The sequence below is a fragment of the Amphiprion ocellaris genome, chromosome 5, assembly GCF_022539595.1.
Source record: "Amphiprion ocellaris isolate individual 3 ecotype Okinawa chromosome 5, ASM2253959v1, whole genome shotgun sequence".
In the NCBI taxonomy this organism is placed as follows: Eukaryota; Metazoa; Chordata; class Actinopteri; family Pomacentridae; genus Amphiprion; species Amphiprion ocellaris.
In genome coordinates this window covers 29,854,429-29,880,343 of record NC_072770.1, presented here as the reverse complement: position 1 = coordinate 29,880,343, position 25,915 = coordinate 29,854,429, and the positions used below count along the sequence as shown (strand labels likewise).

At 38.9% G+C, this 25,915-nt stretch overlaps 2 protein-coding genes across 3 annotated transcripts in view; both read right to left on the bottom strand.

The window, feature by feature from the left end:
• The window catches only part of LOC111574939 (guanine nucleotide-binding protein G(i) subunit alpha-2), a 45,196-nt gene extending 42,471 nt beyond the window's left edge, over positions 1–2,725 (bottom strand). Inside the window, exons 1-2 of the mRNA XM_023279777.3 lie at positions 2,073–2,725; positions 1,821–1,970 (exon numbers count right to left, since the gene is read on the bottom strand). Coding sequence (XP_023135545.1) covers positions 1,821–1,938 — 118 coding nt within the window. The 5' untranslated portion in view covers positions 1,939–1,970; positions 2,073–2,725. The remainder of the gene's footprint in view (positions 1–1,820; positions 1,971–2,072) is intronic.
• A 2,474-nt stretch (positions 2,726–5,199) lies between these two features.
• The window catches only part of slc38a3b (solute carrier family 38 member 3b), a 31,179-nt gene continuing 10,463 nt past the window's right edge, over positions 5,200–25,915 (bottom strand). The window contains exons 2-17 of one of the 2 annotated variants that reach the window (XM_023279783.3): positions 23,800–23,969; positions 23,410–23,430; positions 23,165–23,246; positions 22,918–23,033; positions 20,278–20,351; positions 19,693–19,785; positions 18,625–18,706; positions 14,785–14,867; positions 13,257–13,315; positions 12,751–12,912; positions 12,498–12,577; positions 12,315–12,415; positions 11,337–11,461; positions 11,101–11,245; positions 8,452–8,555; positions 5,200–8,300 (exon numbers count right to left, since the gene is read on the bottom strand). In XM_023279783.3, coding sequence (XP_023135551.1) covers positions 8,196–8,300; positions 8,452–8,555; positions 11,101–11,245; positions 11,337–11,461; positions 12,315–12,415; positions 12,498–12,577; positions 12,751–12,912; positions 13,257–13,315; positions 14,785–14,867; positions 18,625–18,706; positions 19,693–19,785; positions 20,278–20,351; positions 22,918–23,033; positions 23,165–23,246; positions 23,410–23,430; positions 23,800–23,906 — 1,539 coding nt within the window. In that variant the 5' untranslated portion in view covers positions 23,907–23,969 and the 3' untranslated portion in view covers positions 5,200–8,195. The remainder of the gene's footprint in view (positions 8,301–8,451; positions 8,556–11,100; positions 11,246–11,336; positions 11,462–12,314; positions 12,416–12,497; positions 12,578–12,750; positions 12,913–13,256; positions 13,316–14,784; positions 14,868–18,624; positions 18,707–19,692; positions 19,786–20,277; positions 20,352–22,917; positions 23,034–23,164; positions 23,247–23,409; positions 23,431–23,799; positions 23,970–25,915) is intronic. The other variant, XM_023279784.3, reaches the window with a different exon arrangement.

The following is a 25,915-nucleotide window of genomic DNA, read 5'->3' as shown; positions in this document are numbered from 1 at the left end:
GAATATACCCCGGGAGCGTTTGGTCATCAGATAGCACTACTACATCAGCTTTTTAAGGTTGTCTATCTCACTGTTTGCTTGAAAGATCAGTCTAAGCACATAAATCTGTATTAATAGTAACCCTTGTAATTCAGATAATCAATAAGTGAGTCTGAGTGCAGCCAAAACACCTCTGTGTCTTCGGGTTATCAAGCCTTTGCCATCCTGCAGCTCTACAGCACTCAGCTGGATCCTGTGCTCTATTAGCAGCTTGTCACAGCAAGATGACACACTACCAGCCCCACCTGCCCACCTCCATCACACACACACACACACACACACACACACACACACACACACACACACACACACACACACACACACACACACACACACACACACACACACACACACACACACACACACACACACACACACACAACCTCTTTCAGACTATATTCCAGGCAAGTTTTTACTCGTGCACATTTAGTAAGGAGAGAGACAAATCAGAACCACAGTGATGGCAAACAAAGACAGCCGAAATAGAAAAGACGGGACGTGAGGATGTGCTAATGAGCAGGAGGGTGTGTGTTTGCTGTTTGTCTGTGTGTGTGTGTGTGTGTGTGTGTGTGTGTGTGTGTGTGTGTGTGTGTGTGTGTGTGTGTGTGTGTGCACATGCAGAGAAGAAGGAAGAGACTGTTTTCAAGCTCCACAGCCTAATAAATGAAAGCATTTCACCCCCTTCCCCCCCAGTGTTGTGGGCTATCAAATGGGAATCGCTTTGTTACATCCCTTCGTAATAAGGACAGATGTGTACTGAAGAGCGGAGCTGACGTGTAACCCTGTTAATGTTTAGTCCTACTCCACAGGTTTAATATATTGGATTAAGCTTTCTGGGAAAAATGCCAGCTCAAAGCTCTGAGAAGCTGTGCAGCATGTTGACACAGTGATATCTGACTTATTTCCAAGTATATGGACACTAATTAATAGCACTGACTATGTTTCAAAGTGCCTATTAGCCAGAAAAGCATCCAAATGGCCTCTTTTTCTTGGCTATAGCTGTATACAAGTCCCCGTCTTGGACATATTAAGGATTAACTCTGTAGTTTAATGTCTTCATGGTTCCCTATGTGGCAGTTTGTGGCAGAATTTGATATCCACTCTTCATTTTTTCACTATTTTCCACCACGGGTTGACAGCATCATGTTAAGCTGCTAGGATAATAATCCGTTTGTATTGTTTTACTTTTTGCCAGAAGGTATGTATGAGACTCAGCTGAAATAAGGTTCTTTAGCCCAAAATTTTGCTTTGTTGGCTATCAGATTAGATGCTCATCATCACAAACACAACATCTCCACTGTGAAGCACAGTGGTGGCAGCATCATGGTGTGTGGATGCTGACATCTGACTTATCTCCAAGCACTTGTTTTGGCTAATTAATAGCACTGACTGTTTTTCACTTTGACTGTTAACCAAAAAAGCACCCAAATGGCCTATTTTTCTGTGCTGTAGCTATGTGCAGCTCCCTGTCTTGGACACATTCAGGATTAACTCCATAGTCTGATGCCCTCATGCTTGTCTATGTGGCAGGTTGTGGTATAATTTGACATCCACTTTCTATTTTTGCACTATTTGCAGACAGTTTTTTTGGTTGATATTTTCAGGAAATCATCAAGTTGAGCAGCACAGGTATTAATCAGATATTCTTTGAATGTTTAATCAGGTGCTATGTGATTGCACAGAATCTGACTTCAAAACAGTGGAGATACTTCTTTTCCGCACCAACACACCTTCCAGTTTGCCAAATGAAACCAAGGAGCAATCTGTAAACTGTACATTACCTAATAAAAGCAATTTCACTTCTCTGGCTGCCTTCTCTCCGTCCTCTCGGAGGTTTTTGTCAATCATCTTTGATCTCTCCGCGGCAGCTTTATCCTCGGCGCTCACCGTACAACCCATTGGATCCAAACGCAGGGGCGCACCGCTTGCCACTTGCGCAAAAAAACAACAAAAAAAGGTTACAGTGCTGATGGTCTCAGCGCGTCAGCCGATGCCAAGAATAACGACGGAGCAGCTTTTGCTGCCAGCACTACCTTAACTGGAGAGGAAAACAGCTTATTCCAGAGTTTATATCCACGCGTAAAAAGTCAGTGTCCCTGCTTTTCTGGTCAACTAGGAGCTCAAAAACCAAGCGTAAGATCAGGCGTTATTGACATTCTATCTCTGGTTGGTATCTGTGGTCCATGCCGGGGAGCTCTGATCCCTCCTGTCCTGCATGCATCCACGGGGCTGCGGATGCCTGTGCTCCGTGGCTCACTTGTCTTCTCGGCCTGCTTGGCAGCTTCGTCCGTCGGTGGCTGCTGCTCCTGCTGCAGTCTCTGTGTTTTTTTTCTCGGCGCTCAATTAGGATCGCGCGAAAAATCCTCAGATGTTCCCTCCGGTGACAATTGGAAGCAGTCAACCGGCTGCACCGACGTCACTTGAGCAACTTGTCGCGGTAGTCCAATTAAATCAGGTGAACTCTCCACGGCTGCTTGTGTGGGAACCAATTAGAGGGGAAGCCAGCGAGGCGTGATTTTAGGAGTGTGATGTGCAGACTGCAGTGGGCGCTGTGCCAACCTCATTCCTCCGCATTTGTCGTGAACACAGACTCCAGAGACGAGAAATGCTGTGTTGTGCAGCGGTCACAAACAATCAGGGTGGCTGAGTGCAACGTGCACAAACTGCTTTCTCAGTGCAAAATGCGCAGGGTGTGCTGTTAAAATGGCTAATGAGGTTTTGCGTCACATGTTTATGAAATACCTTGGCACATAATTAGGCCGTTAGAATAAACGGTGTACAGCGCCACCGAATGGACGGAAGTAGATATCGTCACCTTCCTAAATAATGGCCTAAGGCACTTTTTGACAAAAGTTGTTGCTTTGCCTACATCATCTCCTCATGATGCTGGCCGCCTCCTGTAAAATCGCCCACAATCCCAGTTGAACAGATCATGCGATTCTACTCCTGTAGTATAATGGCCTAGGTCAAAGCTAAAGGTGGTGTGGTTCAGTTTTTTGGGTTTTCTGAAAAACTTGAAAAATTGCTCAGGCCAATATTGGAAGAGGGTGTTAAGTCACAAAGAAATATCTTTTTTTTCATATTTTGTAACAGAAACATAAAGTGCTTTACAAAAACTATGAAACTGAGTGTTAAAAGTATTAAAAATAAATTTTAAAAGTGACAATAAAGTGGAAAAACTAATCACCTCCACATCATTATCTTAATAACTCAAAATAGCAATCTTCTAAAACTAAGCTAAAGACTTATATAGAGTAGAATTTATGCATTTCATGAAAGAATGTAAGACACACAATTTATTTATTGCCAGTTTCATGCTTCAAGCCATAAAAGGGGAATTTCACTTCATATTTGTCAAATCTTCAGATAAATTGGCTCATGGTGAATTTCCTTCAAGGTCATATTCTTAGTCTGGCTTTTTTTTGCAATGCAATTTTTGCAATTTTATTCTTCTGAGGTGCACTCTGCTGCATTTGTTTTTATACAGGGTGGGCCATAAATTTCCATACATAGGAAAATGTATATTTTTTTATGTTTCAGATACCCTGGAAGATGCGTTTGATGCTATCTTTGGGGTCACTTGAAGGCCATGGTGTATCAGGTGAAGATACGAGACAAATCATCTCAAGGAATGTATCACCAACGCCATTACAAGCAGAACTTCAACTTCAAACACGTATTAATATGCATTTTCTAAACAATGGTAATCATATAGAGCACATTATATAAATAAAAACAATTGTCCAACATAAAATGTGTATTTTTCCTATGTATGGAAACTTATGACCCACCCTGCATAATTGCAGGAATTTTTCCTGACATTACACAAGCCTGTGCAGCTTGTTCCCTTTTGTGGCCATAAACAAATAAATAAATTAGTATCAGTGTTTTACAATAACAACTTGTGGTGTGTTGACGTTACAAGGTCAGCAGAGAGGCATCATGTTGTCCAACAGTTTGGGTTGAGTGTTTTTGTAAACATGGCCTGCCCTTGATAGATATAATAAAAACACTGACCAGTCATAGATAAACTACTCTTTAAAACGTGCCAAAATATGTGTTTATTTAGGGAGGAAGATGGTTTGCTGCTCAAATGTGTAAATGTCTATTAAATGTACATGCCATGTACATGAAAAGTTTTCACCCCCTTGGATGTTTTCTCCTTGTATTGTATTTCAACACTTAATCGTGGTCAATTTAATTTGACCTTTTTGACCAAGATTTTCAAAAACACTTTCATGTCAAAGTGAAAACAGATTTCTACAAATTCATAAATAATACATAAAATGTCAAATAAGTGAATTGCATAAATAATCCTTTTAAATTGACTCACCTAATTCAAAACAGGTGCAGTCAGCTGTGCTATTAGTGAAATCAAGATCATTTGAGCACAGTAAATGTGTCTCATGTGATTATAGTATAAAGACACTTGTATCTGGAAGGTCCAGTCACTGGTGAATCAGGACTCTTGGATATAACTACACCATGAAGTCAAAAGAACACTCCAAACAACTCTGAGAACAGGATATTGAAAAGCATAAGCAGTGAAAAGCATGTTACTCAGGTTCTCCACTAGTCAAAGCTTTAGGGGAGAGTGGCAAAGAAAAAGCCACTGTTGAAAAAAGCTCAATCTCGACAATTTTTTTTTTTTCTGGAAGAAGGCATGTACAGAACTCTGAAGTCAGCTGAAAACAGGTTCTTTAGCCTGATGAGGCCAAGATTGAACTTGTGGGCCATCAGACTAGATGCTTATCATCACAAATACAACATCCCCACTGTGAAGCATGGTGGTGGCGGCATCATGATATGTGGATGCTTTCCAGCAGTAGGCCCTGGAGGGTTTGTAATGGCAGGGTGCAAAATGAATGCAGCAGCATACAGGGAAGTCCTGGAGGACATGATTCCGTCTGCAAAAGAACTGCAATTTGGGAGAGCATTTGTTTTATCGCAAGACAATGACCTGAAGCATACTACCAACGCCACACAGAAATGCGTTAAAGACAACAACGTGAATGTTCTGGAGAGCCCAGACCTTAATCCAATTGAGAATTTGGTCAATTTATCAATTGACCAAATGAAACACAACAACCGTAAAAACATGCTACCTCAATATGAATTAGTTTGGGTTAAAATGCAAATGAAGACAAGATACAATCTAAAAACATCTACAATTATTTTATTGCCAAACTAAAACTGTCCCTGCTATTTACACTTTACAAGCTACTGTAAATATGCATCACAAATATAAAAGGTTTACATTTATATACATTATTTATATAACGTCTTATTTAATTCACTAAAATCCATCAACCTTGTAATTCAATTATAGTCATGTTATTTCCATAGATTAACATCTTAAACAACAGCTATAATAAAATATCACATAGATTTGTTTACGTACATGACAGATTCCTATTTCATATAATATTTCTGATAATAAAACTGTGTTACCTGTTTAAAATCTAAAGGCATTTCAAAGCAGTAGGTAGTCAGTTGTTATTTTGGCATGATCCCTTAAAGTGAAGAAAAGCTGTTTCTACTAACCATGGCAGAACTAACCCTTCATTTACACCACAACAACCATGGCAAATACATGTGGAAAAGCATGGGATGGAGTACGATGTTTGGACTAAATACTTCTTCTGCTGTTGCTCATAATATGTCTGTAAAAACACCATCAGGAGTCAGGACTGCTAAACAAACATAAAATAAAGTATTATATAAATAAAAAAAAAAAATGAGATAAGTGAGGATTTGCAGTTGACTTCTCTAAAGCCTGAGAGCTGTGATACAACATAAAACCATCTTTGGGTACAAGTAGCAAGTATTTGTCATCACATTTTCTCTTTTTATCCAAGATAAAATATTACATTGTTTAAAAAGCTGTAAATATTTGATCTATATTTCTATGTATTAAAATGTTACAGTAACCAGTAGAAAGTGTACTCATATGCAGTGTATCTGTGATAGTGTGGGTTTTAAAACCATTCTGAGGAAACAAAAATGTTAGAAGTAATCATCCACATATTTGAATTGAGCTAAATGTGTCTTCACAGACTGAACATGAGAACAGTAAAGTCTGGAACATTACTTCTTGTCACATCTTTTAAGAAGGGCTTCATAACACCAACAGTAGCACAGATTAGGACAATAAAACACTTCACTATAAGATGCCAAATCCACAGTATTACAATAACATCTATACATGACAGTGCTGGAAGGAAGTTTTCTGTTACTGTGCGATTCACTATAGCAACTACAGGACAGACTGGACGAAAACATCATGCAAAATATTAACCTCAGGTCTAAATAGTCAACAAGGCTGATCAAAGTACTACAGACCAGTAAAGCAAAGACAGTGTATCAGAATCACAATCATTAAAGTATTGAATTTAAATCCGCCAGCCCACCAGCAGGCTCATCTAATAAAAATTCTGTTGCAGGCCGGTGCTTTATTCAAACCGGAGTTTGATCGAAAAGGTGGGATCACCATTATTCAAATGTAGCTTTATTTAATTTAAACATTTTGTCAACATACTTGTCCAAAAGAAAGTATCTCAAGGCCAAGTACAACTAAACCTTCTTCCATGGCCATTTACTAGTAGTTAGTGGAGAATGTGTATAATATATTTGAAATTTAGATGAACCCATCCTTTAAATTCTTGCTAATTTTGAAAAGCAGTTGGATGATGAACAAATCTAGAGCTAGCTATTAGCTAGCTCAGCTCAGTAAAAACACTAGAGACTGTGTATAATAACTTGCTTGGTGAGCTTTAGACGTGCATGTAGATGTATTTTTAATCTTTGGACTAAGTCTGGCCTGCTTCTTACCCCTGTTTCCAGTCTTTACGCTAAGCTTTGGGCTAGCAGTCTCATAGCTGTAGCTTTATATTTAGTGTACAGGCGGAAGTGTGCTAATATTTTGACTAAATAAGTGTATTTCATAAAGTGTCTATTCCTTTAAGAGCAGCCATGAAAAATTTGGTACCTAGAATTTAAATTTTCACTCAATGTAAGCATCGTAGGCTTCAATGAAGTGTTCTGATATTTATTATACAGTGTGACAATGTTCTTTCCGAAACCTTTAATGGGCGAATCAAGAATTTTAAAGGTTAATAAGCTCGTATGAACTGTTTAGGTAAACTCGAGCTGTACTTGGTTTAAATTCAAGGTCACAGTTGGGTATATATGTGCTAAATGTTTTATAAAGGGAGGTATTAAATCTTTTAATCAAGCACTTTGCATTTTATCAAACTAACTCAAACTTTAAGCTAAAACAAAACTGAAATCATACACAATGTATAGGGATTATTAACTTTGTCATGTACAGTAGTTAAATATAATCCATTTAAAATTAAAAACAAAGAAAAAGTAGCTAGCTAAATAAATATACAAACCTGTTTTTATTGTTTATTTTGCATGCTGTTCCGAATGCTAAAAGGCACTGGGGTTTGTGAAGAAAGTTTGCTGAGTTATGCATATGGAACAAAAAAAAATTACCAACACATAAAATGTCAGCTGCGCTCTGCAGCTTTAAAGCACTTCTTTGTCTTAAGATACATAATGGTTAAAGTTTGCTGCTGGTTCAGGATGAGATCATCTGACTGTCCTCTTCTGTGCGTCTCATGGATAATTATTATTGTGTAAAAATAATTTTAACATCATTTTGCTATTTCTCTTGCATACTGCATCTTAATTACCTCCTGTCTTTAGCTAAAAAGACAATCATTCATTATTTTTCTGTACAGTACCAGCTGCAGTTGTTTGTGTGTAAATAAAGAGGAAGCGACAGGAAAGGACCAATTCATCATCACAGGTGGACTGAGTCACAGATGGTGATGAAAAACAGACCCTGTTCATTCCTAATTATTCAAACAAATTGCATTTTCTTTGCTCTGCGTTAAATTAAATTATAAAATGACATAAAAGTATTTTGTTCAGATATGTGTGTTAAGTTACAGTCAAAAAGTTAATCTATTTGATCAATAAAAGGGTGATTCCTGCCCATGTAATATACTGAATATTGTGTGCTGTTATAAACCCTGTGCTCTGTGCTGGGCAGCCCTGCAGTGTGTCTCCGCTGAGGTGATAGTGCTCCCTTTACCCTGACCATTTTATATACCCCTTTCCCAAGACCTCACACACTGAGGCAGTATCTAGTGGGCTCCTGCAGCAAGGCCGCCCCCTGTTGTCCAGTCGATAATTATGAAGCTCAGACTCATTACCATGAAGGAGACGCCCAAAGCAGCAAAACAGGCGGCCTAAGAATGAGGGAAAAACACACACCAACAGCACAGAGGATTAACTGTCAAGAACTCTGGTATGCAAAGTAATAAACACACAAAAGGTTATATTACCAAATTATCATAACAACTGATTCAAGACTACATGACAAATGTTTTAATGCCTCACCAGAATCTTAGGAGTGGAGGTCATGGGTTCATCCTCTTTGGGAACAATGCGGATGTAGAAGACAGCGGGGAAGATGAAAATAAGGCAGGGAGCCGACGTGGCACCTGAAAGTATAAACAGGAAGAACAGACTGAAATCAAAGCATACAAAATTGGATGTGAAGTATGACTGGCTGAACACTACGGCTGTCCCAAGTCTTAAGCCCAATTTTTGTTTATGTCCACTGTCACACTTTGGTAAAGCTGAATGATTTACTTAATACATACTGGAATATTAATCATTATTTTTTATTGGTCATACCTTGACATTGCTGGTAAAGCTGCAGACACATTATATAGCTGCAAAGCTCATCAATACATATACCACTGGAATATAAATCAGTGTCTCAACTGATCCCAGCCATATTTTATACAAGTGTGCTGGCAGAAGGTCATTAAGACTCACAGAAGGTGTTGTCATGTTGCACCTTTACTAGCTAAACCTCCACAACGCTCTCTGCTCGCCAAAACAAAAGTGCTCTCCTCCTCTGGTTGCTACAATAACACACAGTAAGAGGCTCCACCTGGTGGCACAACCAGATACTACAGCTAACGTACAACACTTTGAAGTGTGTATTCACTAGGACAATGGTATCAAGTGTCAGCAGATACAAAATAATAAATATCTTGGATGTTCTGGGCAAAAAAACAAAACAAAAAAAACAACTTGATTGGGACATTAACACATATATGAAACACATCGAAAACTGATTGTTGCTTTGCCAAGGAGGTGGTAATTGCCGCTGGTTTGTCTGTCCGTCTGATAGCAACATTACCCAAAAATGGATAAACAGATTTGGATGAAATTTTCAGGGAAGGTCAGAAATGACACATGGATCAGTTGATTACATTTTGGCAGTGATGCGGCTTATAGTCTGGATCCACAAATTTTTAAAGATTTCGTCTGTCGGAAATGATACAACAGCTGAGCAGCCTTGGCAGACTACTGTGCTCTCTGTGTGCTTTTCTAGTTGTTTTTTTTAGAACTTTTCTTTTTTTTTCCATTTATGGATATGATCATCTATCATGTTTGTGTTTATGTATTTCATTTCCTACAGAAACTGCATGACAAAGGTAAATATCTGACTCAATAGATTCTAAGGTTACAAACATTCTGAAAAAAAAATTATAGTTATATTTATGGCTTGTATGTGGATGTATCAATACAAAATATATTATAGTTCAGGTTAACGTGAGAATCAATTATGTAGATCTTTCGGACTTTGGCACAATGAGTTTTAATGTTTAATCCTGTGTATAGAAGCTTAGTTGTGGCAGTCATGACCTGCTAGTTTCAAAACATATACATATGTGATTATGACCCAAGACCATTTACTTAACATTGAGATCAGTGTTACAAGCATCATTATATCTTAGTTGGCCTCGGTTTTGACAGTAAGAAAAACAGATTAGGTAAATAAAACTGCAGGATTAATAAAGCACCATCAAATTTGAAAAAATACAAAACATTAAGAACATCAGTGAGTTAACCAGCCTTGCTATATTTACTAAAATAGTAATAAGAAACAACTGAATATTTATCAGAGTATGCTTAGTGGGGCATTTTTATGCTTTCTTTCTTTTTTATATCGCGCTGTAGTTTCTTTTTGGTATTGGCTTTATATAGAACTGTATACTTTCTGTAAGGGTCTAACTAAAGTCTAAAGCACACAGAGGAGCACACAGTTCAGCTCCTTCAACAGCATACAAGGGTGTCTGGTCATGAGCACGACCTAAAAATACTATGCTGACAGAAAAGAGAGAGAGAAATAGCTGAAAACAAAAATCGTTCCTATATACATTCTCCTGTGAGTTTAAAAACGGCCCTGGAGGCTTGCTTTACAGCGTATATTTTCATTCAGATGTTTTTAGTGGACTGTTTGTCTACTCAAAATTAACACTAATAAATTTTACATTTACACATATTTACACAACCACTGTTAAACACAGCTCCACATAACACGTCATGTCATTTTTTCCCCGTTGCTGTGTGCACTCCCTCATATGTACTTCAACACATCTGCATGTTTGCAAAAGCTGAAAGCGTCGCTTTGAAGATGTCCTTGGTGGTCGTTTAACTTAATGTTGTCAACTTTCCCCTCTGGCCTATGAAACGTGACCTGTAATCTGAGGACAAAGTGTGACAATAATATTGACTCAAGCTGTCAGTTTGTTCCACACGAGCAAACATGCGCTGGTCACATTATGTAGTTCAGCTTTCAAGGGTTTTATTGTATCTTTTTTTTTTTTTTTTGCGTCAGGAACTAGAAAGACCTGAAACATAAACTACCATGTGAAATAGGAGGATTTAGTCTGCATATGGAGACAGAATTAGTAACCCACAGTATCAGTACACAACCTTCACCCAAATAATTCCATACATGTAAATAAAGGAGGCATACAGGAAACATAAAATGCTTGTTTTCTAACTTTTTGAATATAACCAGGACTTTTCTCTTGTCTGCAACTTTTACATGTGTGAGGGTAATAGTTGAAAAGCATTAACAGGAGGAACTGATGACCTTAGAGAATCAACGTGGCGTTACACGAGGACCAACTACAACATTACTGTTCTACCTGATTGCAGCTCTGCGTTCAGTGTTGTACTAACCAATGATTCCAAAGATGCCCAGAATGTTCGGAGCAAAGATCACCAACATGTTGATGAAGGTGAGCAGAACGAGAGCGATGCTAATGTGACGCAACCAGTTGAAAGACTTGGTGGGGAAGATCATCTGCTGGATGGCTCTACGCACCTGAGGGAAGAAAAAAAAATCCACTTTAGAACAAGCACAATGATATCATATTAACTGAGCATTAAATACACAAGCCAATGGTCTGACTTACAGGGAACAACACAATCGGGACGGTCAGTGTCACAGCAGTGAGGACGGCGACTCGCACACACAGGATCAAAGTGTCATAAGGATCAATGCGGCTGTAAGTGTGCAGCAGTTCAGGCTCCACATTGTCTGCAGGGATACAGAGAGAAAAGAGGTTATTAATCCATGTGAAGATCAGTCAGCTGCAATAAGGTTGTGACAGGGCTCAGCACATTATCACCACAAGAGGGAGCTTGGACTCTATGAAATAAAGGATAAGCAAAAGCTGTACAAGGTTCAACAATTGTTTTATATTCTATACAGAAAAAACACTGCAGAAATGAATGCTACAAAGTATTACATCACTAACAGAAAAATAAATCACTGCTTAGAAAATATTGTTTTTATGAATCAAGGGGAGTCTTTCCCACAGAAGTATTGAACTGAAATTTGGTCTATTTGCTGTTACTGTATTTTGACACATATCATACCAGACTATTATGAAAAGTAGCACTGGGGCAAGGTTTTAATGTAAATTTGTAAATGTCTTATTAGTTTTGATAACAAATTAGTGCCTAAATTATTTTCGTATCTCTAATAAACACTACTCACCAGTTGGAAATTGTTTATGTGCACAGAAAATTAGAAAGAAATGTTTAAGGAAATTATAAATCCTTTCAAAAATGTGGCTTCATTTTTTCCTCTATCATTTCTGGATAATTGTGCTTTTAAAACAGTTTTTCCCTACTGCCAAAAGGGCCTTTAATTTGCATAGTGCAACTTTTAAACAGCAAGATGTAAAAATAAGCAAACAGATGGGTTTTTAATATCTGGACCTTGGACTTTTTGTACCTTAACTGGCCTCGCTTTTCAAAAAGCATTTCTTTTTTCTGAAACATCTCTCAGCACTCTCACTATCTGACTTGGGCATAAACATTTGTACTCATCCCCTGGTACTGAAAACATTAAGGGCAAAAGAAGTGCCAGGGACAACTGTTCTCACCATAAAAGGTCAGGTACCCAAAGAGAGCCGCCAGAAAGTACATGGTGTACATGACGAGGATGGAGAGGTTAGATACCTTCTGCATCTTCTTCTGTGTTGGACTGAAATCAAACAGTCGACATTATGCAAATGCAACATTTCTCATTGGTGTCAAATACTGCTGGTTGCAGAGGGCTGACTCACTTGCGTAGCTCAGTGTAGATGGGCAGAACCTCAGGGTGGCAAACAAAAGCGAAAGCCAAGATGGGGATGGTGTAGGCTGTCTGTGAAGAAGCACATAAATGTGTGACTCTATTGTTAGCAATGCTGTTATAAGCCTCGAAAAAAGTGTGTGAACTCAAGTAAGTGAAGCATATCTACAGCATCTATGGGCTGCAGTGTTCAAAAATCATACAGATCCGTACGAATCTAAATGTTTTTCACTTTGACCGCCTACCTGGGAGTTCATGGTGAACATGCGTGGCGTACAGTGGGAGTCATCGTGGGAGTCCTCGTGAATCAGAGCGTGGCTGGAGACATTGAGACTGTGGTGGGCAGCAGTGCTATTGTGTGAGAACTCCTCAAAGGGGCAGGGAATTTGAAACTTCTTATAGATAACCTGCAAAGAAATTTGGATATAATCAAAGAAAAGACATAAGAATGAGGCGATGTGTCAGCAAGACCAACAAGAGCCTCAAACCATCAATGACAAGCTCAAAAACTGCATTTCAAGCCAGATGAGGCTGACTCAGCCTCTAATTGCTGAGGTTTTACTCTCAACCTTTGATGTGTCTAAGTAGATATTATATTCGCCTTATCAAACATATCCACACACCACTGAAAACAGAGACAAGGGTGGGAAAGTGAAAACCACATGTGCCAGGAAGACATGCCAAAATAAATGAGGCTTCATGTGAAAAGTAACTGTGACGATGTGCCACTGTGTGAGGTGGATCAACTTACCGCGGTGAGAAAGAACACCATGCAGCTGAGAGAAAATCCACTCGTGTAACCGAGGTAACCTGAAAGTACAGAGAAAGAAAGTGTTAATGTTGCCGCAACTTAGACTGAATTAAAGTGTTGCTTGGGACAATTAATATCTGTATTTGTTGCTCAATATATCCTGGAAGTTTATAGAACGAAAAATGTTTCTTATTTCCTGTAATAAATGTTGCAAAAACCATCCTGACAATATAAAGAAAGACATCACAGCACTGTGAGGACAGAAACAACTTGTTTGTAGTGTGGAATAATGTCCAGATTTTGCTGGCATTGAGGGTACGACTGTTTCAACGATGTCTAATTGAACACCTGCTGTTTCCACAGCCAGCAGTTGGATAAAAACACACTAATTGCTTGACTTTAATGTAACTGCTTTATCAAACTCTCCTTATGCAAGTTGGCTTAAAATCAAAAGAAACTTTTAATTAACACGTTCTGAATATAGAAAATGCTTCTTAAAAAGAAACTGGTGAATGCGTGAGTTAGACAAAAGTACTGAGGAGAAATGTAAAATCCTTTGAAATAAAGTGGAAAAGAGCAAAACTATTCATAATGAGTTATGAATAATGATCTAAAAGTTGTAACAGGCAATGCAACAAAGTTAAAGTAAAAAGACAAGATGTTCTAGAGAGAGAGAGAGTTAAGTGAAAGGATGTGAAGAGTAATAATCTATTGCACTATGGTCCAGAAACAAGAGCTGGAACTTCTGGAAGCCCATTTCAGTTGTTCAAAGAACAGTTATTCAATGTAAAAATATAAACACTTGTATAAAATATTCTATCACATCAAAATGATCATATAGTAAAATTAATAATAATGAGACAGTACGTCAAACAGATGACTGTCTCATAATTAGTGTTTTCCTTCATTTGTGGGGATGTTAAGCCTTTATTGCAGGCAGAGAGAAAACTGCTGCAAAAGACATCTGTGGCTAAACTACAGCTAAACCAGGGACATTCCAAATTTTTCACCTGTATTAAAACAATGCAGTGAGCAACATTTGGTGGGAGGTTTGTTTTCTGAGGCACCAGTGAGACAGGAAATGCAATCTTGGAACTCATGTTTGAGGAACAGACCCGTGAATTTGAATTTAGCTTATCTTTTGTGATAGTGACTGCAAAGAATTTCCACTCATGACGCAAGCGTGGACACATGAAACTGGCCACTCCAGCACTGAGTGTGAGGCTGTGGTGAAGCTACTGTCACACTGACGTGTCCAAAGAATGTCTGTATTTTAAACTTAGCAAAACAGAATGTAGAAAGCTAGTATTTTGAGTATATTAATTGTTATGATGCTAACTTTTTTATGTATTTAGTTTTTTTCTTGGCTCAGGTGTATGTCTGCATATACAGATTAAATGCCTCATTCACACCAGTTACAATACACTAATATCTCTCTTCAAAGCACTCAAATATCTCAGTAAATTTCAGGCATACTAATGAGACATTACACATAGAGAAAAGACATAATTAAGTCAGTATTACTCACCAAGTTGTTTCATTAAAGCCAGAGGCAGGATGACGCTGGCAGAAACCATGATGACCAGGTAGTTTCCATTCAAGTACCACAGACTGTTTGGAGAAAAACCTAGTTTACTTTGGTGAGCTCAGTACTTCAAACATCGGCACTGAGACTCAGCACACACTCACCGAGAGACAGAAACGAAGAGGGACAGAGACAGAAACAGAGTGGAAAGAGCAAGGTGGTGACAAATTGGTTTATATTTTTAGTGAAACCATCGGTGTTTGAAAGAAATCTGCCGGCCCAAGTGGCTGATGTGCTGCATTTTGTCAGGCCAACATTAACCTGTTGGGAACGTCCTTGGCCTCAAGACTGTGGAAAAAACGTGACTGAAGTCCTGGAATAGAGTGTTACATAACTGTGATGATTTGTGTGACAGTTCACATGCAGAAAAGGAAGAAATAAAGTGAACACTAAACAACAAAGCGCTGAGGAAGTTATCAAATATCCTCAATGTTAGCTATGACATCTCAGCCCCTGACTTTATTTGCTTTTTCAAGACAAAAAAACATATGGTAAGAATGTAAAATGTAAAATGGTAAGATGTATCCGATCTCCTTTAGCTGCCGTGCTGCTATATCATCATCTGCTATATGTGGGCATCGCACATGTCCTCACTTCAAACGTACCGTGACTGTCCTTCCTGAAACATGCCTCCCTCATATAACTTAAATAGTCCACATCACATGGATTTGTGTGTTCTTAACACATGTGGGCATGCTGGTGTGAGGATGCAGTCATGGGTCTGACCAGCTGCTGTCATCATGCTCTGTGCTGATGTAATGTGGTGACCCAGTGTTGTAATATAGGATGAACATGAGATATTCAAGTAGCTTCTATCAGTTCTGACATTATTGTTTATAGCAAACAGGCATCATGCGGTTTACACTGGAGATGTTTATATAAAACAGATGGGATGTGGTTAAACTGCTTATTCCCTGTCATGTGAGCATATATTAAAAAGGCAATAATAGTAAATCTGGAGTATCAGTAGCTGTAGACTTGAGAGGAACACCAGCAACATGCAACTTATGGAAATTACTGTCAAACGATTAAAGTCTTCTGTCTCCTAAATCCTGTGTACAGAAAGGTCTTTGTGCCCCACTGCCTCTTTTTAAGCTACTAAGCCTGTTATTCTTAGCCCTGAATGAAACACAACCAGTGGGATCAGCTGTCTGCCATAACCCCTACAGCCTGGAGTACACCATGATCTATGAGACCAGCAGTGTGTTCGTGTGTGTGTGTGTGTGTGTGTGTGTGTGTGTGTGTGTGTGTGTGTGTGTGTGTGTGTGTGAGTGTGTGAGTCTGTGTCTGGATGAGTCCCTTGAAAGCAAAGGAAGCCAAATCCCAGCCCATGCCTTCTTTGGCCCTTTGGTCAGTAGGTCATTTCAGATGATCCCCTTTCACATGTGAGAGTCACTTGAGATGGATCAAGTCCAGTCTGGAGTTCAAATCAAAGTCAAGTTCTTGAGCTAAAGTCCAAATCATATTCAAGTCTTCATTCAGCAGGAAATTACAAGTTATTAAGGTCTCCGAACAGTATTTTAATGTTTTTCTTACGAGGGTGACTCAGGGTGGTGCTTCTTGCATAGCTGAGACAAAATCTGTTAATCTTTATACTTAAAGTTGTACTAATCAGGTCATATTAGTAACGAATCACATGGTCATCAGCATGTGAAGCCCCTTCTAATGAAAAGTCACAAGTTAGTGTCTTTCAGCTTATAGTTTTGGTTTTCTAACCCTTACATTTACTGTTTTCTGTGAGTCTCACTATGCTCAGAGGGTCATTTCTTGGCACAGCAAGCAGTTGTCAGTGCTGTCTTATATACCTGCCCAGCAACAGATGGCAAAAAAAATTATTTAATTAGCAAGGCACTTTAAAAATTCAATGCATACATTTTATTCCTTTGGAAGTCAAGTCTCACATCAGTCAAGTAGGGTTTGTAGATCGAAGCAAACTCTCAAAATCTTATTTTTGTTACTGTAACTGATCCAAGTCCAAGTCTGAAATCTACTCTGGTAGAATCCCCACTATTTCCAAATATTTACTCCTCTCTGCCACACTAGACTCCACTGTAACCTTTTTATTTTACCAGATATTGCTCAGAAATGCCACAATGAAACTTAATTCACATGTACACCATGTACTATTAGAAACAACTCAGGCAACAAGTGAAAGGTACTTTTCTGTCTGTCCGCCACACGTCATTACTGTCTATTTAAAGAGCCAGTGGTCATAAATAAAGCCCCACCCCGCCATCCGCCCATCATGTTCCTAGCTCTTGTGACGCCATGGATTTGAAGAGCAAGAGGAGGGTTGGGTGGAAACGAACAGTGTGTGTCTTAGCTGTTGAGACCTGGCCCTGAGCTGACCTGAACTTGTGCTCGGATGCAGAATTTGGCGCCCCATGTGACACCACCTGCTGCTGTCACTTCTGTCTGCTTATGTGTGACATGTGAGATGTCCTAATATTTAATGTGTCAATTTCAATTGTAGCTACGCCTCTGTGTTCCTGGGCAGGGAGCTTATGTGCCATATTTTTCCGTGGATTTCTGCTCAGCTCTTTCTGTCTTTTCATGAAATCCTAGACTGACCTGAAGGTGCTGAGATCAGGCTTCTGTGGGGCCAAACCATTTGTTGCAGGACTCCTACTTGTCACTGTAGCTAGCTCTTTAGGACTCGAGTGGCAGTTTGAATTTGTGACCTCCCCGATGACACTGTGTGTAACTCAGCTAACTAATGTTTCACCTCCCTTCTTGAGTTAACACTTAACGATGTGCAAGAACTACGCCTCAGTGGAATAAAACAAATCTAACTCATTACTATTTATTACACCATATACCAACATTTTTATTTCTTTAGAACAATGCACATTTTACATTATATGCTTAAGCTTTTCCACTTATGTTTATATTTTTAGGACATATTTTTCTATTTCTGCTTAGCGATATATTTTTTGTACTGCTTATATTTCTAAGAGTTTGAATGGGAGCAACTGTAATCTAAGCAATTTCCCCTCAGGAATCAGAAAAATATTTCTGATTCTATTCCTGATAAAAAAATCTAAATATCTAAAGTACCTACCACTTTTGCTCAGTAATGTAGTAAATGCCACACTCCAGAATTAATCAGTAATTAAGAAAGGTAGACTGACATTTAAGAGTTTTCTATAGGGCAAGGCACAGACACATAACAGAAACATTTAACTAGGCAACAGTAGAGTGATAGTTCAGGCCACATGTTTCAATGGACTTCTTGTGTAGAGATGTTACACAATTCTGCTAAATGCTACTGAATGGAAGTCCTTGGAGATGACTGTCTGGAGCAGTGTTGCTTCTTTACATAGACTGCAGTAGAGAACAGTATAGCTGCAGTCGCTGCTCTCCCTTCTGAGCACAAGGTTTGTTTTTAGATTTGAACAGGCAGTTGGAATCCACTTCAGTCCTGCATGTCCTTATGCAGAGTGTCTGTGTCTGTGGCATGACTGTGACGTGAGCATTGCTTGCCTTCACAAGCCTACAGCAGGAAAGGTTTGTGTTGTATGCATATGTAACTGACAGATACTCAGTCCACCCCCCACCCCTCACCCCTCCGTGTTGCTCAGCCAATTCCGGGCTTCCACTCTTATCACACACACACACCCCTCACACTGACTGAGTCAATACATGGGACAAACTGAAATTTTCTCTGCCCACTTAGTCTGCCAGGCCCCTTGACCCTGCACCCAGTGTGACAGACGCACATGTCTTTTACTGGCACTGGTACAGTGATGTTGATACTGAAAGGAACATAGTGATAATACTCACTCAGAGTTGGGGTCTGCCTTCAGGAAGGCTTGGATGACCAGAGGTAACTCAGATTTAACAATGTACAGGTAGCTGGACATAGCTGTGACAAGATAAGAGGGAAAAAGTGAAAATGTGTGGATAACCGCACCTGAAGCTAATACTGAGGACACTGAAGTCACACCCTATGAATTCTTTAAGCAACTTGGAAAGCTTACTTTAGAGTTTTAAAAAAAAAAACTAAACTTGTAGTATTTATGGGCCAAAATTCCTTGATTACTACTTTAAATCTGACAAAAAACAAATTGTATTTCACAAGAAGAATTGCCTATAGCCTTTGCCAGACTGTGTTTGAGTTAGCAGTAGGAGCTGGACTTAGGTGACCCTTCAGAATGTAGTCACACTGCACTGATCACATTCACACCTGGACAAGATCTGGTTACAATGTGAGCCTGTCTGTCTCCATATCTGGGCTGGTTGGTCGCATTCAAACCCCTATGCATTCTGTGTGCATTTACATCTAGCATTAAAATGTGTTTTCCCTTTTCCAGATAATTATCCAGGTACAAATCTTATGTTAATACGAATTTTAAATGTGATAATTGGCAGCAGTGAGACAATCATATGTGATTATTTCAACTTAGGTTAATTTGCAATTATTGGACCTATTTGGAACTGAAAATTTGTATTAAAAACAACTTGGATTCACTGTTTTAGAAGTAAAATTTTACCAGTTATGCTGCTGAATTATCTTTATGATAATCTGATGAGACTTCCATCCGTACATGCTGTTCAGTGAGTGGCAGGAACTCTCCAAAATGTCATTCCCACAGAGAACACAGCTGTTTACCAACATGACACTGATTCTTTGCTCTTAGTACTTCTCCATACCCTGTACTTATAACTAAGAACAAAAGCTAAAGTAATACTAGTGGTTTAGATGAATCTAGTCATGTGTGTGGCTGGGAAAGAGGGGTATAAAGCCTAAGCCATGTGATGGTGTGTAAGTCACAGTGTCACTACAGGGTATTTGCAGATATTCAACATATTTGTGAACACATTAATCAGACAGTCTCTCCAGATCCTCACCTCCAATATTCTGCAGGGTGATTGCGATACCAGCGGCCATTTTTCCAGGAGTGCCAAATGCCCTGTTCCCCAGCTGTTCATAAGCTCGAATCCCTGTAAGCGGATTACAAACAATATTGTTCAGTTTTATTTGCTGAGATGTCCCTCTCAGCAGCACAGTAAAACACTTGTACATTAGACCATGTGTCATTTTTACTGTTTTATTATTTGTCTAGACATTTTTTACCTTGCCAGACACTATAATAAAGAATAAACAATGTTGATATATTATCTTCATATAATCCATTTAAGCTTTTGGAGAAGTTAAGCTGATGGAAAAACAAATTCTTCAAAATTTCCTGGCATGTAAACAACACTTTATATATATTTTCCTAATAATATAATATAATAATAATAATTGTGTTTGTTTAATCCCTGACTTTTGTTGATTAACATGCTTTAAGTCAAGCATGCTATGTAAATTATTCTAAATGCTCATTGAAGCAGCAGTAGCAGAACTGTTGGACTGTGTTATATCATTTTGGTAACAAAACATGTCGTTGTCCTATATCTTTACAAAACGCTGAGACACGACACAGGGCTTACCCACAATTCCAGAGGATTTGAGCAGCAGATGAATGGAGTACGATGACAAGGCTGCAACTGCAGTCAGAAGAAATCTGCAACAAAATACAGAGGGAGAGGTCATTTATAGAAACCGCATTTTATACATACCGGTACACTGCACTGCACCACATTCGACATTTCTGGAACTATAATCCTGTTATTCCTCTTTTGTCCATTTCCTTAGACACTGCAATAATCATTTGCATTAAGTCATGATGCACTGTGCAAACACTTTTGTTTTCTTCTGTAATAATGATGGGAAAATCAGTGCACTAAGTCTGAGAAGCTGAGCTGCAGTGGCAGCTCATGTGATTAGTTTTCCAGCCACTGGTTGACATTTCAAAGCTGATGTTGCTCAATGCTTGAAAATGCTAAAAGGTGAAATGTTCTAAAATAATACAGCTGAAGCAAATGATACACATTGAAGTAGGAAACATTCTTGAAATAATAAGTCTTTATAACTTTCATAAGGACTATAAATGTGCTCTCCCTCTCTGTGAATAGAGGTCAATAGTCTTACATGTAGATGAAAATGTCGTTTCCCATAACCCCTTTGTGTCTATAATTGCAGTTGTCCTTCTACAGAGTCCTGAGCAAGTCAGTATGGGTCAACATTCCCGATGGGTCAGAGGTTGGTCCCAGATCCATCACCTTTCTCAGACATTTTTCCAGAATTTATGTAAACTCAGTGTTTATTGTAGCCACAAACACAATGAGAATCATTACGCTAAGCCCATGTCTGTAAGCAGAGGGACTGAGCCAAACCCTGAGATTCCACTGAACCAGCACTGATACAAAAGCTGCATAAATCAACCTCCCTCAAATCACAAACAAATAATTATACTGATGAGGACTGAGAATGTCTATTTGTGTTATGGCTGCTGAATGAATGATTCTCTTGATACTAAAGGTTATAATATTCAGCACAAAGCTGGTCATTCAGAGGGGCATCTGTGAAGCAAAAAAAGCAACACAAGAGCAAAGTTGTATAAGAGCAAATACATCAGACGGTGGTGCAATTAAAGCACATTAGTGAGTACCGATTCTTAAAATGTGCTGTGAAGCACATGCAAAAAATGCAACACAGTGTATTAAGATTTCTGTCTTATACAACACAATGAAGTCTAAACATTAGCGAAACTGCAATAAGTTACAATGAAAAATGGGATAAATTGCTGAATGAGTAAAGATACAAATAAGCACCTAACAGTAACATGTCATGTATTAGGAATGTCTGCCATGCTGTGTATCTAAATTATATTGTTTCTTTGCCACCTCTGCTAGTTTTCACATTTTGATTGATTCTGTTTCCTGAAGTTGTTGGATAGCTTTTTAAAATTACAGCTGCCTACATTACAAGCTTTTGCAGTCTTAAATCGTAACCACAGCTAAACATCTGCTCATCCTCCAGACAAATCAATCAACCTCAAACACTGTATCACCAATAGATCATCAGTGGGGAACTTCCTCTCTGTGAGCACAACAGTTTCATCAGTGAGTCTGAGGTCTGCAGCTACATAAACACAGACAACATGACCAAGACATCCAGACTGGTCTGACAGGAGCAGCATGCACAGATCAGGAATAAGTAAAAGACCAATCCAGATGCCTCACACAGGAACTGGAAGTTCAGTTATTCTGAGCTGTGGCCTTTCTGGAGCCTATATGTGGCATCGAGGCAGGGATGAAAGCCCCAGAAAAGAGTATGAATAGAACTAGGCATATCATGATATATGATAGGTACAGCATGTCAGGACACACCACCTACTAAATCAGTCCAATTTGTAATAGCGCCAGCAAAGCACCATGTGCTTAAGTTTCCTTAGACAAATTTGAGGGATTAGATATTAGAAATGAGAGATTATTTTAGAGATTCTCATGACTCCATGTTGATTTTGCCACCTAGTTTGACTATAATTGACCTCTCGCTCAGGTTTATTCAACCAACCCTCAGTTGAGTTGCACAATTCAGCTATCACAGGAGTATGTTAACATGTTCAAAATGGAATTTGATGTTTTTGGAACTAAATAAATTCATATCCTTGCTGAGAGTTAGCTGAGAGAATCATACAGCATACATCAGTTCAATATAAACCTGGAGCCAGCAGGCAAGTGGCTTAGAGCAGAACTTTAAAACAGAGAAACAGTGAGCCTGGTATACAACTGTGTCTGAGAGTAACAAAGTCTATGTACACATACCTCTGTGGCTCATTTTATTAACATGTTATTTCTCATTTCTTGATACCACAAAAGCTGAAGTGTAAAAACATGAAGTGATTTCCTGAAGTTTTCCTTGCTTGTCTGGCAATGGCACTGTCAAGACAAGGCTCCAGCATGTCTTTAGTGAGTTTTACAGGTGCTGGTATTTACATTCTGTATGGCTGTTTCCTTCAGGCTACCTGTGTTTCCTTTTATCCAGTCTAAATAAGTTACATTAGCTATACTAATCAGCTGCAGCTATATATTTGGTGGACAGAAACCGGGGTGGCATCAGTCCTTTTATTTTGAAATGAATAACTGCCCAAAGCACATAAGGCCAGTTTACAGCTTAGTTTATATATGGAAGTGTCAGAGAGATTGAACTATAATTTCTGCTTCCCCATACATTTATTTACTCACAAGAAGAGGAGGATGCCAGTGTTGGCCATGGCATAGGCCAGTCCCAGGATTCCACTGCCCATAATAGCATTGCCCAAGTTGAAGACTGACATGCCAAAAGAGGTCTTTCCTTCAAACTGTGAAAGCAGTTTAAGAAAAAAACAAACAAAAAAACAAACAACAGCACACATGAAATCTTATATTTTAACATCAAATATAATGTTTGTACTCCTGCTGCATGTCCATAAATGTGGGCTTTCTCACTTACATCTGTGAAACGAATAGGTTTCTTTCCATCTGCACTTGGCAAAAATCCCTCATTTTCCAGTCCTCCCTCAGGATCATCAAATCTAGCGGTCAAATTTACAGCTGTTAGATGATCGTGTGTCTATCCACCTTTAAAAACTGTGCAAATATCTGCTGTAGACAGTCAGCAACATGCTTAAGTTATTTGTAGACAATAGAAAATCAAAGATGCAGTTGAAAAACCTTTGCACAACTCTACGAACATACCTGACTGTTTGAGTGCCATTTCTGTATGAGGATCCACCAGGTGAGGCGAACACAAAGACAAGGTAAACGTGCATTTAAAAAACAAACATTATGCAGGGAGTCAGTCATACTGTATGTTGTTCACCACATCTATTATACTGGTCATTATTAATGGGTAACTTATCACAGGGACAGAAAATACACATTAATCAAAGGGTCTATTTTTAGCTTCTAAATTTATATTTATATGCAAAAAAGAATATTAGTTTATTTAATGTACTGTAAAAAATTAAGGGTATGGTTTTCACACAAGGATGACAAGAAAAACAAAAACGTGCTTACATGCGGTGTTAAAACATGAAGAAAAGTGCAACCATTCATCTCTGTTTGGAATAAACAAAGACTACTCACTGATCCTCTTCTAGCATCGTCTTCATTGGCATACCCACATCATCCACGAGGTTGTGACTTTTCCCATTGGATAATATGTTCATCTCTGACTGAGAAGACTCCATCATCCAAGTTATATCAGGTTTCTTTTGGCTTAGATGTGTTTAATGAGAGTGATCCTCCTGAGAAATCTGAAATATCAAGGTCAGAGAAACATGAGTCAGAAACATAGTCACAGAGTAACACAGATAACAAGACATGTTTGTTTATGTTATTTCATCAGCTGATTGCACACTTTGCATGTTTAAAAGCCGTGAAAACATATTGTCTCGGCCATCTTCTTTTAGGGAACACATAAGTTTGCTGTAAAAATTGAAACAAGTTTGATCGGCTCATGACAAAACAAAGGAGTTTGGACCAACTAGGACTCTTCTTACAGCTACCTGCCTGACCAAACTGAACAACAGGAGGAGAAGGGCCTTGTTAAGAGAGTGGCCCAAGAATCTGATGGTCACTCAGGCTGAGGTTTAGAGGCTGAGTATGGAGACATGAGGAACTTCCATCAGTGCAGAACTCCACTCCACTGATCTGAGCTTTATGGCAGAGTGGCCAGACAGAAACCTCTTCTCAGTGAAAGAATTGCTCTAAATTCTAAGCATCATGTCTGAGGAAAACCCTGAACGATTCATCACCTGCCCAATACCATCCCAAAAGTGAAGCACGGTGGTGGCGGCACGATATACCGCTGCAGGAACAGAGAGACTGGTCATGCTGGAGGGAGAGCTGAACACAGAAAGTACAGAGATATGGATGGAAACCTGCTCCAGAGCGCTCAGGGCCTCAGACTCAGCCCAAGATTCACCTTCTGAAAGCACGACAACCTGAAGAACACAACCAAAATAATGCTGCAGTGGCTTAAATAAACCTCTGTGAACATCCATGGGGAGCTCGGCCACCTAAATCCAAGACGATGGAGAGACATGAAAATGGCTTTCATCCACAGTTCCCATTAAACCCAACAAAGCTTGAGAGTAACTGCAGAGGAGAATGGCAGAAAATTTTCCAGTTCAAGAAGATTCAAGGCTCTAAGTGCTGCCAAATGTGCTTAAAGGGATAAAATACTTTAATTAATGTGATAATTCAGCTTTTCTTTTTAATACATTAGCAAACATATCTAACTGAGTGTAGACTGATGGGGGAAATAAATGCCAACATAATAAAATGTGATAAAATATTATTTTCTGAATACTTTCCCAATGCACTGCACATGGGCTCTTTTCACTGGTTGAAAGTGGCTGCACTCATGTCAGAAAAAGCTAATATCATATACTTCTGTGAGCAATATCCTGTGGTCTATCGTTTTATGTTGCCAGTTGATTAAATTTAGATGAATCCGCAGGGTTAATAACTTAAGAAATAAAACTGAAAAATGGTTTCTGTTTGTTATTTCCTGCAAGGTTTTTTTTGTCTTTCTGCCTGCCTGTGAGCATATTACTTAAAAACTGCTGAGCTGTATTTCACGAAACTTGGTGGAAAGGCAGCGTGGGCAAAGGGAAAATCCATTAAGCTTTGGTGCAGATCCCAGTTTTGGTGTACTTTCCTTAATAATGCAAGATAAGGCACTGGCCTTGGCGGAGGTCTGTACTCTCCATTAATGCCTTCTAGTTTTCAGGTTTCCCAGCAGTTTGAAATGGACATAATAATTTTGTTGAAACTATTTGTTGCTGTTTTGTTGTTTAACTATTTGTTGAAATGATCTTTTTTTTTTGCCAAACTGAGTTATTTACAAACTGGAAAAAAAAAAAAAAATTCCGATGTAATGTTGTAATAACATGGCATGGTTGTTTCCTGTAGCTTCCTGTAAATTCTGTGATCAGTGATAGACTCAATGAATTCCTGTCTTCACTATTTGTACAACAAACATGCAGCAATGACTCAGTTCTACTGTTGACACAGTGACTTCCAACACACAAGACCTGACCTCAGTCACTCTCCTCAGTCAGTTCTTTGCGTAAAAGTTCTGCATTAAATAAACCGACGTGGATGTTACATAGCTGCAAATATTCACAGGATGAGATAAAATGGTGGAGAGTGTTACAGATTTTTGTGCTTTTCAGAACGTCAGCACTGAGCAAAG